The sequence below is a fragment of the Drechmeria coniospora genome, chromosome 01, assembly GCF_001625195.1.
Source record: "Drechmeria coniospora strain ARSEF 6962 chromosome 01, whole genome shotgun sequence".
NCBI classification, from domain to species: domain Eukaryota; kingdom Fungi; phylum Ascomycota; class Sordariomycetes; order Hypocreales; family Ophiocordycipitaceae; genus Drechmeria; species Drechmeria coniospora.
This window is the reverse complement of record NC_054389.1, coordinates 3612199-3625898: the sequence shown is the minus strand read 5'-3', so window position 1 is coordinate 3625898 and position 13700 is coordinate 3612199. Positions and strand designations below refer to the sequence as shown.

At 54.9% G+C, this 13700-nt stretch overlaps 5 protein-coding genes across 5 annotated transcripts; 1 reads left to right on the top strand and 4 right to left on the bottom strand.

Moving 5' to 3' along the window:
- Window positions 1-1233: 1233 nt before the first annotated feature.
- On the bottom strand, window positions 1234-4075 carry DCS_00859 (Secretory pathway Sec39; the record flags this gene model as incomplete). Its single annotated transcript, XM_040798194.1, has 3 exons — window positions 1234-2311; window positions 2370-2526; window positions 2581-4075. The coding sequence occupies 3 exons, from the start codon at window positions 4073-4075 to the stop codon at window positions 1234-1236; spliced, it is 2730 nt and encodes a 909-aa protein (XP_040659077.1).
- An 802-nt stretch (window positions 4076-4877) lies between these two features.
- Window positions 4878-5311, top strand: DCS_00858 (NADH:ubiquinone oxidoreductase 11.5kD subunit; the record flags this gene model as incomplete). Its single annotated transcript, XM_040798193.1, has 3 exons — window positions 4878-4905; window positions 4960-5099; window positions 5165-5311. The coding sequence occupies 3 exons, from the start codon at window positions 4878-4880 to the stop codon at window positions 5309-5311; spliced, it is 315 nt and encodes a 104-aa protein (XP_040659076.1).
- Window positions 5312-5714: 403 nt separating this feature from the next.
- DCS_00857 (uncharacterized protein) lies at window positions 5715-7124 on the bottom strand (the record flags this gene model as incomplete). The annotated part of the gene is made up of 1 exon (XM_040798192.1): window positions 5715-7124. The coding sequence occupies one exon, from the start codon at window positions 7122-7124 to the stop codon at window positions 5715-5717; it is 1410 nt and encodes a 469-aa protein (XP_040659075.1).
- A 1649-nt stretch (window positions 7125-8773) lies between these two features.
- Window positions 8774-9790, bottom strand: DCS_00856 (alpha/beta hydrolase; the record flags this gene model as incomplete). Its single annotated transcript, XM_040798191.1, has 2 exons — window positions 8774-9637; window positions 9725-9790. 2 exons carry the CDS (start codon window positions 9788-9790, stop codon window positions 8774-8776), a joined length of 930 nt encoding a protein of 309 aa, XP_040659074.1.
- A 1033-nt stretch (window positions 9791-10823) lies between these two features.
- Window positions 10824-13247, bottom strand: DCS_00855 (uncharacterized protein; the record flags this gene model as incomplete). The annotated part of the gene is made up of 1 exon (XM_040798190.1): window positions 10824-13247. One exon carries the CDS (start codon window positions 13245-13247, stop codon window positions 10824-10826), a length of 2424 nt encoding a protein of 807 aa, XP_040659073.1.
- Window positions 13248-13700: the final 453 nt, after the last annotated feature.

The following is a 13700-nucleotide window of genomic DNA, read 5'->3' as shown; positions in this document are numbered from 1 at the left end:
TTGGTAGCAATGGCAACTCAGCGCGCATAGCAGACGCCCTCTCAGCGCGTCATTGACCAGTGTGGCCTTCTCGGTCAGTAAAAGCGACTGTCGACTGCACATGAGCCACTGCTGCTCTCTCCCCAGATTCCAGCTTGTATCCGTGTCAAACCATGCCAGATTCGCATTGCTCGTCTAAATCAAAACCGACCGCAACTTGTCAGCCTTCAGAAGCTCTTCGACAATGGGGGACCGGTCGCTTACGTTTCGCTCTGCATATTGTCGCTTGATACGTCACACTTTCTCGTGAGATGCCGCCGTCCACGAATCAGTCGTCAAATTATTCGTCGTAATCCATCTGCCGTCACCCCTTGGTCAAGAATACGTCGCAGCCCTTCATTCATTCGCTTGTGTGGCTTTACTGCCACCGAGTGCTGCCGTTGCTGTGCACCAAGGGGTGAAGGTGAAAACGCACCCGATTTCAACATCCTTGCAATCGGTGGCCGTCAATGTGAGAGATGACAAGCACTGTTAGTGGAAATGGCGGACTGCAAAACTTCACATAGAGCATCTGAGTTGCCTTGGGTGCGAATTGGAGTCACGGGACACTGTCGAAACACCCACTATTCAAGGTATTTTGCCCAGTTGTCTAGGCGACATGGGCCAGTCGCTGAATTCGTCAACCAGCGACGAATATTGTCACCAGAACATGGCGGTAACTGGTACCTGGACACTGCTCACGACTGCAGACAATGCCTGGCGTCCTAGGACGCCAGGTCGTCTCCATCCTCTTGGTATCTCTACAGGCACTCCCTTTTACGGCCGTCTTCGAAGTGTATCAATGAACATTTGTCTAGCAAGCGATGAAGTCAACTCTAAGCCGTCACCATCTCTTGAATCCGCTTCAACTCTCAGCCTGCGATCGGAATCGGACGCGTCACCCCTGCAGTTGTATAATGCAGGCAGCACCACGATGCAATGTCTGATTTGATGAGATACGAGCTTACGCGACCCCCTCCCCCCTCCCCCCTGTCTGATATGATGGAGAGCCATCGTTGGCTGGTCTCCATCAGCTGACTTCGATTTGATTTTGCAGGGCTGACGATGATTGGCAGTACTCTACATGACACAACCGCGAACCAGGCGAGTGAGTGCAGATGGCAGTTGTTGATCGCTTGAGCTTGAGAGGAGTATTCAGGAGTGGCGCTGATCAACAGGAGAGTTGCCTCGATGTGATGATTGCTGAACTTGCAGTTACCTAGTCTCCGTTTGCCCCTGGTTTATGTTCGCCCCTATCAGCCAGCCAACGCTGGAAACCAGTGTCCCCGTCGCAGCTTCTCTCAGCTGATCCCTCTTCCTGACTCTTTCATGAGTGGGTTCATTGACCGACTCATCCCCATTTGAGCCTGCCGGCGCTTCCTCGACCATACTCGGCAGGCCAGGAGTAGCGGTGAAGTTACGCTGCGCGAGCCTGGCAGTTGCCCGGGAAAGATCGAATAGTGACATGGGGGCTTCTTCGGCTTGCCGGGCCGTGGCCGTGGCCGTGAGGTTACGCGGTGGGTATCTATCCCCGGGGACTGGCACATCAAATGCACCTGGCACGTCGGACAAGCCACCCGTCGAGTCCCACATCGCCTCGTTGGCCGCTTCCTCCTTGATGGCCGAGTCGAGTTGCTCCTCACAGCGACGGAAACTCTTGAGAATCTCTTGGAGCTGGCACGTTGGCGCCACTCGCAGCGCGGTTGCCAGGCACTCTATGCGCTGCTCCAGGTGCCGAACTTCCAAATTGCCGCGTGCTGTTCCCAGGTGAGTTGGCAGCTGTGACCGTTCAGTGCGAACATACTGTCCTGCGCTGAGAGCAGCCTGCCATGACCACTCATCGCTTGACTCCTCCGCCTCTTCGTGGCGAGACGTCCTCAGGCGGCTAATTACGTACGAGTATGCTGTCTCGAAGTCATCTTCCCTCAGCGCAGCCTCGACACACATGGATGTGATGCGCCTCTCGGCAATTAGCATGTCGGCGTCTTGGTCGGGACCATGGGAGCTACGTGCTTGACCCGAGCCACTCCGAGATGGCAGGCCGGCGCGCACCATGCTGATGCCCATCTCCAAGAACTCCTGAAGACGTGTGTATGCTTTCGGGTTCTGCTGTAAGAGCTTGTCGATGACAGTGAGGGGGTCGGAGTGAATTCGCAGGAGTACTGGGCTAAACGGTTCGCCTTGCTTGAACACTAGGCGATATTCACTCAGGCCATGTGTGGCTTTCAACAACGCTTGTATTCGTTGCGCTCCAGGCAGAGACATATCCACAGTCTTCGGAAAACTGTGCAGACTATTGTACATTAGCAACGTCGATTCAAGTCAGGTCCGTAGGTTGATCTCGAACTTACACGTCGTTGCATCGCTTCAAGCCACCTCGGTTTCGATTGGGGTTAGAGGCATTATCGTAAGCGTTCAATGCGGCTTGGAATACTGCCTCATGAATCATTTCCGGACCTATTGGCTTCTCGGCCCCGTCCTCGTATAAACTCCTTGCGAGTGCATATTCTGTTCAACTGTTAGATGTCACACGTGGCAATGCATGTACCATGATGCACATACTTGATTTGGCAAGCAAGACTTTGAGCATTTCGCTTTCGACATGGTCGATGGAAACCGTGGAAAGGATGCCACCCACGTGAGGTTTGGACGACTTGGCTGGATATCCCCACCGCCGAAGCCAAAGGACTGCGCGTCTTGCTTCGACCCAATATTCATCGTCGTCCTTGGGCGCATTGTTCGAGATTGCATGCAGTAACTTGCCAAACTCGCCCCTCTGCTCCTTCTCGTCCTGACTAAAGACGAGACCACAAGCTCTCTTGATGGTGCAAGGAGCCCCAAGCCGCGTTGAAATAAGTGCGCTCAGGACGAGTGCAACCAGCAAGCTGGTTGCAGAAGCAGTCGCCGACGTGAGAGGATTCTGCGGCTGAAGCAGGCCGCTTCTCAAATAGCTTGCGGTCCTTGCTTCGACGAAGGATGGTGGCAGCTCCTCGGTGACGAACATTTCGGGCAAAACGAACAGAGCTTCGTCCAAGCGCAAGTCTCCTTCACCACATCCCAGGAGAGTTCGTATCTTCACAGATATTCGGTAATGGCCGCTCAAGGATGTCTCTGTTGCATCCCGGGCTAGGTATGCTGAAGCAAGCACGGCCCTAGCATATGATTGGAGTAGGAAGCGTTGTTTGTATTCTGGTAAGGCCAGGCTGGTATCTTGGATACCGGCGCCAAAGTCAATGTCTCCCGGCCCGTCCCACTGCTCAAAGGCTTTCAGGATGGGGTCGTACGAGCTCGTAGCCTGGGCGGTGAGCCAGTCAATTACTTCACTCCAGCCAGAGCATGCGACCGATATTTCCTCGCGTCCACCCGTCCAACGTTGTGGGTCAAAGAGCCACGGCCCAACGAGACCTCTTAGATCCCGGGTGATGCGGCTCGACTCGGCTTGCTCATCATCAGCTGTCCGTGAGAGGAGGTGACGAACGGCTTCTTGGTCTGACAAGCTTTCAAACTCGACGAGAGAGTATGCGGGCGCTGTCTCTATGTAATACTCCGAATTTCTTCGGACGAAGGGAAGGACTGTGGCGATGATCCAGGTGCGCAAGCGTGGGGAGTGGTTGACAAAAGGTATGAGGAGGTCTGGCAGCTGGGACAGCATCCCTGTCTCTTGATCCATGCTACGAGCGCGTTGAAAGAGGAACAATTCCAGCGCATCGGATTCTCCTTGGAATGAGGTGGAGGGACACCCCAGTTGAACGAGACGGAGTTTCTTTGCCTTTTGAGAAGCCTGGTGATCAGACATGGTGCTGATAGGAGAGAGGTCGAGCTCAACCGTGGCGTCGGGCTGTTCCAAGTCGCCAGCGGCAATGTCGAGCAGAAAGCTGACGTATGAGGCTGGCCTCACCGTCTCGGGTAGATGGGTGAGGAGGATGCGCAAGAGAACATCTTTGCGAAGTACTGCCGGATGCAGACTAGAGAGCAAGGAGAAGCCGTCGAGGTCAGCATGGGCGGCGAGATGGACGGCGAGCAGCAGCACCTTGGCGGGCGACAGCTTGGTGCACATCCTCGTCGGATTCTCGTCGGTAGAAAGTAAAGGGCCGACGAACACCCCCGTGATGAATAAGATGGGTAGGTAGCTAGGTGGCTAGCTCACTACCTGGTGCTCCGTTGGTCGATCCTGAGGCAGTAGGAGAGGCCAGATGATAATGGTATCCAACACACCCAAAGCAGGAGAACACAATCTCTTAGCGCTGGTGTATCTCGGCAAATGCGTTTGGTCTCCTGCATGAACCCCTTGGTACCTCGTTACCTATACTTTAGGGTGACTAGGATGGCTGATACCGGGGGGCTTCCTTGTAGGTGTAGAGTTGTTAATATGGCAGACGCATGGCATGGCTGCTGGGGAATGAGACGGCTGTGACACGCTCGCCTGGCCCAGGATAGCTCGTGGCCCCGAGCAGTGATAATAGTGCGATTGCAGTGAAGTACAAGTCACTATTACCATGCCAGATCTGTATGGGGTGGATGTGCATATTTCCGAATATGCAATAATGGCGGAATATTGCACGCAGTGATGGGTACTGTGCCCAGTATCAGGAGGTACTTGTTAGGCGAGTGAAGAATGGTGGGGCAGCGTGTTCCGCTTGATAGTCATCTTGGTGACGAGGTGGATCCCAAACTTGCATATCGGTGTACGAGGTTGTGCACTGAGCACTAGCATTGGACCGGTCAGCATCCACTCCAACTCACGACGTGCTATTAGCTGTTGGGCGCCGGCATCAAATATCGTTCAATTATTGTTCAGGGTGCCAGAACAGCGCTCCCCTCCAGAGGTTTGCATTCTCGACTTGTGCCTGCAGTTCATCATGGCGTCGGGATACGGAATGCACGGCGGTAGGTCTGCCTTTTGAGCCTTTGGCGCTACAGAATCTGACATCCGGCTGGTAGGCGTTGGCCGCTGCTTTCGTTTCTGGCAAGAAGTCATGGCCTGCTACGTTGTCAATACAAGTGCCGAGGATGACTCGGGCAAGAAGAAGTGTTCGCGGCCGCTGGAAGACTACTACGAATGTCTGCATCACAAGAAGGAGGTGAATTTTGAACGACAACACCGCCACCCGCCTAGCACGGCTTGCTGACGATTTCGCATATATAGCATGCGAGGGCGCTCGCCATGCAAGCTGCGTACGCGCGAGCGGAGTCAGGCACCCCTCGAGACGATGCGCCGAGCGCTGGTCAAATACGGAATTTGGGGTTGTTGGGCAAGGAGGAAGACACCAAAAAGGTCTTGGGCCAGAGCTAGTCAAAGGCAAGGTGTTGACATCGACACCGGCTTATGAATCGGACATTTTGTACTTGACCTTGTCGTTTGCACACGCGCTGGACATGGTTTGGTGCTCGGGTGTGCCGCTACCCGCAATCGGCAGCCTGTTGATGGAGGGACAAACGGAGAGATGGGCAGAGGAGGCGTTTCTACACATGCACCCAGCAAATGTCTCGATCATTTGGGTTGGGTTGGGCCACTTCATCATTTTAGGGCTAATGTACGGAGTTTAAGACTACGGCTTAACGATGCGAGAACGCATGTTTTCCCGGCCAGTATTTTCCGCACGTGTGAGAAAGCAGGAACAATGTCCCGTTTCGGGCGCGGCAGGGGGTCTGGGGAGCGGGGGCTGGTGGCCGGGGGCGCGTAGATGACCCAAGCATCACAGATCCTTCTTGTATGCGTGTTCTGGCTTATGGGTGGTCTCGTAGTCAATGTGGACATAGGCTCTCTCGATGTCCGGCAAGCTCTCCAGCTTCATCTGCAGCTCCTCGGCGACGTCGTGGACCTCGGCGAGGCTGCTTGACGGGTCCATGACTATGTCGACTTCGGCGATGAGCCGCGGCCCAGAGTGGTAAACTCGGACCGTGTCGATGCCACGAACCGAGTGCGAGTGTGTCAGGCAGACGTAGGTGATCAGTTGCTGCGTGTCGACGGAGGCGACGACGCCGACAAGCAGCAAAAACTCGTTGAAAGCTGTGTGGAGCCAGATGGCGGAGACGAGGATGGACAGGAGGATGGCACCCATTGGGTCGATCCACCACTTCAGCTTGGAGCCGCCAACCGAAGTCAGGATTCCGAAGCCGTTGATGAGCAGGTCGTTGCGGTGGTCCTGCCATAGAATTTTGACCTGGCTATACTTGTTTTTGATGGACCAGCAGTAGAGGAAGAGGCAGAACTTGGAGAGGAAGGCGGCGCAGACGGATATGACGGACGGCAGCTGAAACGACTTCTCCTTATGGTCCTCGGTGAGCTCCCGCAGGGCAAAGGCGATGATGATGAAAGACATGGTCGTCATGATGAAGCAAAAGACAATGTTGCCGACCGTCTCCAGCCTGGCCTTGCCGGCGGGGAAGCGACGGGGTTCGACGTGCTTGATGGCGCGGTTGGAGAAGATGAGCGCCAGGGTGCTGAGGGGGTCGAAGACGGCGTCGGCCATGGTGGTGAAGAGGGAGAGAGAACCTGAGGAGATGGCGGCATAAAGCTGCAGGCCGGCAAGGATGACATTGGCAACAAGCGAGCCGTATATGGCTACACGAAACTTGAGCTGGTCGTCACCCTGCTCTTGACGAGCGTCGGCCACATGGTCCTCGACAGATTTGAGCATGCGCTCGATGGCGGCATTCTGATTCTCGTAGAAGCCGCGGAGCTTCCGGGCGTCCCGTTTGGAGACGGCTTTGGGCTCGGCCGGGGAGTCTTCGTCGGCGCCGGCGCCGAGTTGACGGCGACCCTGGGCGCCATCCCTCTTCCGCGAAGAGTTGGCCCTGATTCGGTCAAGATCCTGGTTGGTCTTGTAGGATCGGGCGAGGCCGTACGGGTCTGTCTCGACGTTGTGATGGGGGGTGCGGGCACCGAAAGCGTTCATAGCTTGGCTTTCAACATCGGTAACGAAAGATGAATGGCGTTCCGCAGCGTTGATTGCATCTGCGTGGAAGGCAAGACCTTCTAACGCGGTGCTGGAAGCATGCCGTCGGATTGATGCGGATGATGAGCTGACACGGCCAGCGTAGAGGTGGTCCAGATGGACGGCGGAAGAGTGATGCGCGTGGGGCGTGTTGGCATCGGCAGTCATCTTCTTCGAGGGAAGCTGACGCTGCGGAAGTCGACGCTGGCGAGGGAGACGTGCTGGGTGGGGAGGTGCTTTGCGGATGTCCTGGGTAACCGACGTGTACGGTTTTGATGGATGCCGAGATGAGATGGCCAGGCCCCCAGACCTCTCGATGCGTGAACAGAGTCAAGGAAGAGCTGGCGTGATGATAAGACAGGCAGGATATGTGATGAACAAACAAGGCCAAGGCTTTGAGAGGAAGAGGAGCTGGTAGAGATGGGAGCTCTGACGCTGCAAAAGATGCCGGGCACAGATGTTCTTCAGCTCGTTGTCTATCGTAGTCGTTCTGCCTGAGGGTACCTAGTAGTTGCCAAGCTCGGTAAAGGATGAGATACATGACTACGTACCACTCCGTAGTACGCGGCAAAAGGCAGTACTCCTTGCATGTCTCATACCTGCCTTTTCTGATGGGTGGCAGCATTCAAAGGTGCCTGCCTAACGACTAAAGGAGAAGGGAGTTGGAACTAAGTGCTAGCTGGTACAATGAGGTAGCCTACGCAGGAGGGTCCTGAATCAGAAGTCTGGGTTCGAGAGCGGGGTATGAGTCGGGGGAGCTCGGCGGAATACTGCAGAGCAATAGTAGCATCGAACGAAATACTGAATGCCTGGGGACCTAGAGAATCTAACGCACCGCAAACAAATAGTACCAGACTACAAACATAACGTGCTGGTCGGCACGAGGTTTTGTGTTGTGGTTGCACATGAACTCCGCGTAAGCAACCACATTATACGTACATGCCACATGCACATCCGTGTACTCCGTACGTCAAAGCAACCCCGAGGCAAGTAAGGTATTCTCAGCACAATACACTATACGCCATGGACGAGAAGCTTCCATTGTGTCGTAGTGTGTACACACGTTCGGAGTACCATTCACTAGTATTTTCAGGATGTGGAATCTATAATAATTACCGCAGTTGGTATAACTATGTGTGGGGGTGATCGTTGCGGATCGCGGAGAGGCCGCCCAACGAGTACCTATTACTCCTTATCCTTGATTACTCCAGATTACTTCGGACAACACAAGCAATCCCCCGCTGGCTATCCGCCGCCAAGCCTCAACCGCCCATGCTGTACGGAGTACTCCGTACATCCTTACATGTACCGCCATGTAGAGATAGCTACACGTACATCGTACACGTACTCGTACGTGCAACTGATGTTTATATTTGCTCGTACACACCACCAGATATGATAGGAACGTACTGCAGTACTCCGCAGGACGTGCGCATAGTACTGCCAATAGCCCTCCATGTGCATAACCAAGGGGTCCTTGATGGCAGGGCGACAAAGGCAACAGCCTGTCCTTCTGGGCTGGCTGATGGACTGGCCGATGGGCCATGGCAGAGATGTCAAGCGGGATATGATTGCCAAATTGACCACCCCAGCAATATACGCACGCACATGCATGACCCCAAGTAAGCGAGGCGATGAAGCAGATGTTGGAGATTGTGTCAACGGTCGATGTTGATGCGAGCCATCCAGTTCCTGCAGAGCCCCCGCAGGACCAGAAAAATACCGAAGAAAAATAAAGAACGAGCAGCCATGCGTTGTATCCATATCACATAAATCCGTTCCCTACCTTGCATCTGCATACCGCCACCCCCATCCCGTTAGAGCTTCGCATCAAAAGACGGCGCGTCCCCGGCTGAGCTCTCGCACCGCTCCAAGATCCAGCTGACCACATCTTTCGCAAACGCATCCTTGCAGTGGTCCACGTGCAGCTGGTGGTAGGCACCTTCGTACGTCTTGGTCGTTTTGTCCTTGACGGCGTACTGATTCTCCATAAACTGCACCGCGGCGTCGTAGCTGCAGACGCGGTCCCCGGTGCCGTGGGCAAGCAGAATGCTTCGTACTTGCTTGCCTAGCGTGACGCGGCCCGACGACAGGCTAGCCGTCCGGTCGAGGAGCGAGGCAAGGCCCTCGAGAGTGCCCGTGTTGTGGCAAAGCGGGTCGTTGCGCACCGATTCGACAATGACCGAGTCCCTGCTAAGGTGTTCCGGCGGCACCACGTGCTTCAGCTGCATGTAGGGCAGCAGACGGGCCACGATCCGACCGGCGAGTACCTTGAGGCTGCTGGGCTCCTCGCCCTGAGTGAAGCCGATGAAGGGGGCGTCCAGAATCCAGCCGCGGATCTGGTTGACCAGCTGGACGTACTGCGTGTCGCCCGCGAGCGTCAGGATCTCTCCGCCGCCCATCGAGTGGCCCATGACGAACATGGGCGGCCGCAGCGGATCACCTGCATCCTCATCTATCCTATCGCGAATAAACGTGGCCACGTCGCGCACCACCTGCGACGTGGGGCCGGTGAGGCCTTTGTCGGCTGGCTTGGCGACGCTGCGGCCCCAACCACGCTGGTCCCATGCGAACACCTGTATGCCGTTCTTGGCGAACTGGGGGAAGAAGTCGTTGTAGCGGTCGATGTGTTCGCTAAAGCCGTGAACGAAGACCAGTTTGGCCTTGATAGGTCCCTGCGGCTGCGAGTTCGCCACAAGGCGCGGTCAGATTCAGCTACGCTGGGAGGCCTCCGCTCGCTTGTCTGCCATTGCTCGACGGTGACTCACCTTCCACGTCTTGGAGAACAGGCTGGTGTCGCCGTAATTGAACTTTCCTTCGATGACTGTCGTCATGGTGACCTTCACCTCCTCCGCAGCCTGTGCGCGTACTCGTGTGTATGTGAAGTGTATGCGAGAAGGGTGAAAGCTCACCACAGGCGTCCGTCGAGAGTGCCAACAAGAGGAGACTGACGACGTCTCGAGGTTGCTTGTGATCAACTAACGTGCCTAAATCATATAAAGCACTCGAGAAAGGTATTACTCGAGCACTGCCGCGCTGGGTCCTGAGACAATACCTTGGTGCTTAGGTGGTTCCGAGTAGAATCGACGGATGACGTTTTGGTGGCCGCTCTTTGGTTGCCGAGATACCTATTTTGCAGTATTGCTTGTACATAAGAGGTGCCTACTTGTAGGTGTAGGTAGGTAATACTACAGTATACTTACATGTAATTACAGCACAGCACAGTACAGTACATCACCACTACTCCGTACGACAGTATACAATACTTACATTCCGCCAAGTGCCGACGACACAAGTACCTCGGTACCGCCTCGGTACCATGGAGCTTCACCATCCTGCATACTTAATAGTTACTTACAATACTCACTTATCGTTGCTACAAGAAACATGCTCGACTCCCAGTTGTGAAATACAAAGTACAAAAACCCGAGACGCCAATGAACGCGGCAGGGACTAGTAGCAGCAAGGTATCGGATGTTAACTATGTACACAGTGGATAATTCACCACCATTCACCACACGAATGTCTAGTTGAACGAGCAGAATGAAATCCTGTTGTAATGTTTGCGCCTCAATTCAGCTCCCTTTGCCGTCGCAAAATATCGCACTCCATGCATCGTCGCATGCCTCCCCTGCCTCTATACCTGGAAACCTGGAACCCAATGTTGCGCCCGTCCAACGTCAGCTAATTCTCGAGTGGAGTGGACTTATGAACAGGCTTCTTCCATCAGCCGATAACAGTAGGTGCTATTATACATTGTAAATCGATGCTCTAGTGGTTTATCACTCGGTGCAGATCGGATTCTCCCACGGTGCTCTGCTTAGCACAGTCGGGAAATGCAGAGCGACCTTTGGTCAAAACGAGGGTTCAAGGGCGCTTCTCATCATCGTGTGACGGCTCAAGCACCGTTGCTTCGGGATCCTCGATCTCTAGCCCTTCATCCTCCTGCGTCAGGTCTTGTTCCAACTCGTCAACCTCGGTGATGTGAGCCTGCATTTCGGACGTCCACTTCTCCGGAATGTCGCCTCCGCTCATCTGCCATTCCATGAGTTTGCTGAAGGCGCTCCCTCTATCGCTTGCGAGCTGCACGTAGCTGCCTATTTCGGCCACTTTGCCCTCGCTGTTGAGAACAATGATTTTATCAGATCGCTTGATCGTCGACAGCCGATGTGCAATCGATATCGTCGTGTTGTGGCCCCGAAGCAGCCCCGCTAGAGCCTCGTTCACGAGCGTCTCGGATTCGGCGTCAAGTGCCGATGTCGCCTCGTCGAGAATCAGAATATCAGGGTCCTTGAGCAGCGCTCGGGCGATGGCGATCCGTTGCTTCTGCCCGCCGGACAGCTGGGACCCCCTCGCTCCGACCTGAGTCTCCAAGCCGTCGGGAAGGTCGCTGATAAAATTGCAGTTGGCCCTTCTCGCCGCCGAGATGATCTCCAACCGGGACGCCGTCGGCTTTCCATACGCGATATTCTCCGCAATGGTCCCCGAGAACAGCACTGGTTCTTGCGACACCATGCCGATACGTCTCCTGAGCGACTTGACATTCATACTCGAAATGTCAACGCCGTTAATCGTGATGGATCCGGACGTGGGGTTGTAGAATCTCAGCAGCAGAGAGGCCACCGTCGACTTGCCGCCGCCAGACGGCCCAACGACGCAGACGTTGCTGCCCGAAGGTATTTCGAAGTTGAGGCCGTTGAATATGTTGACCGCCGGCCGAGTGGGGTAGGCAAAGCAAACGTCGCTGAACCTGATGGAGCCTTGAGCAGATTGGACCGGGCGGCCAACGGTCTGATGGATCCCCGGTCGACGGTCCTGCAGTTCGAAGAGTCGGCTCGCTGCTCCTACCCCCTTCATGAGTTCAGAGTAAAACCCGGAGAGACCGAAGAGGCTGGAGCCTGCGAACGCCGTGTACATCATGAATGAGGTTAGCTCTCCAAGTGACATGGACCCTGACCGCACGAAGCTACCCCCGACGATGAGCATCGCCAGGATGGTCATGTTTCCAGCCCAACCGGTAGATGCAAAGAAGGTGGCAGCAATCAGAGACTCTTTCTTGCCGAGCCAAAATATCCGCCTGATCTGCTTGTTGTACCGGCTCACCTCCTGCACCTCGCCCACGAAAGCTTGGCTAGTTTTGATATTTCCAAGGCGCTCTTCCGCGATCTTGGTCAGTGTACCTAAGTTCTTCTGGATCGTCCTGCTCACGTTCCGGATGGCTCGGCCGTAGAAGAAGGCGCCGATGGCAATAGGAGGAAACATGAGAAGCAGAAGCCCCGTGAGTTGAGGGCTGGTCCACACCATGATGGCGAATCCGGCTCCACCGCTAAAGAGGGCTCGGAGGCCGTCGCTCAGGTTCTGCGTGACAGACTTGCCAACAATGACGGTATCAGAGCTCAGCCGTGAAATCAGGTCGCCCACGCGATTGGCGTCGAAGAATTCGGCGTCCTGAACATAAGTACGGCGATACAACTGAGACCGTAGCCGGGCAACGACCCGCTCGCCAACAATGCGAAGCAGGATGACGCGTCCAAAGTTGGCCATTGCTCCCAGCGTCAAGACGGCTCCCAGCCCCATGAAGAACTGGTTCATTGTAAATCCAAAGAGGCGGACATCGTCAACGTCTCCTTTGGTGGCGAGATCCAAGATTCGACCCACGGAAAAGGGAATCGACATCGTGACGCTGGAGGAAATGACGAGAAAGACAAAGGCCACGCCCAGCCATCGCAGCTCGGGCCGAGCAACTTTGATAAGCCTCCAGACCTCACCCATCCCAGCCTTGCTCTGTTGTGTGCTGCCGTCCTTCGAAAGTTTTGCCGAGAGATTGACCTGCGCCGCCTTTGATGCCTTGTCGCTCTTCTTAAAATCCTGAGCCTCGACTTCATCTTGAGTTTCTGGCCGAGTTTCTGGCCGGCTTTCTGCAGGCTTAGGTCCACCTTCGGAAAGGGGTCCTGTTTGTCGATGAAAGAACGTCCCACGAGAGAATCTTCGAGTGGAATCCAAAATATGACTGCGTTGCAGGTTTTGACGTCGAAGTAGCGACGACGGGGGAGCCTGAGCAGCGAGGAGTCGGATGCGGCTTCGGGACGGTGGAAAATTGAGCGCTTGGAGGGATTGCTGGCGATTGGGAAGTGCGCTAATCGAGCGAAGTTGCTGGGACAAGGCATCGGCCCGGCGGTAACATGCTCTCAGTATGACGTTGTCCACGAGAGGAGTCGTCGCTTGAGCTGCTATAGTTGAGCTCCCGGTTAGCCGCGGCATTTGCGTTCGCCACACAGTGCCCGACAACATGTTGACAGATGATGCGTTAATGAGCTACCTCCTGGCGTCGCATCGTCGTCTCGGCCAGGAACAGCAGAGGGATGGATGTTGTGTGGGAGGCGAAATTGTCACAATTGTTCTGTAGATACCATCATCGTTGTCGCGCGCCACATCGGTCAACTTGAGCATGCAGGAAGTCCGTTCACGGTTAATATTACTGTACTTGTACAGCCAGTGCCAAAAGCTGGAGTGGGGGAGTGGGGGATGCGCTTATCCAAATCGGTCTCGGCTCGGAAGTAATTATTTACGGAGCATCTCGTCAACCCAGTACTACACCAACCGCTGCTATTAGAGTCGAGTAACAATATTGAATCAAAGTATGGCAGCGGAATATCGAGCGTTAACGCAAAAGAAGGACCAGTTCCATGGATATAGGGTTCTATAGAGGATGTAGCTACTTGTACATTAAAATTCCCAGATTAT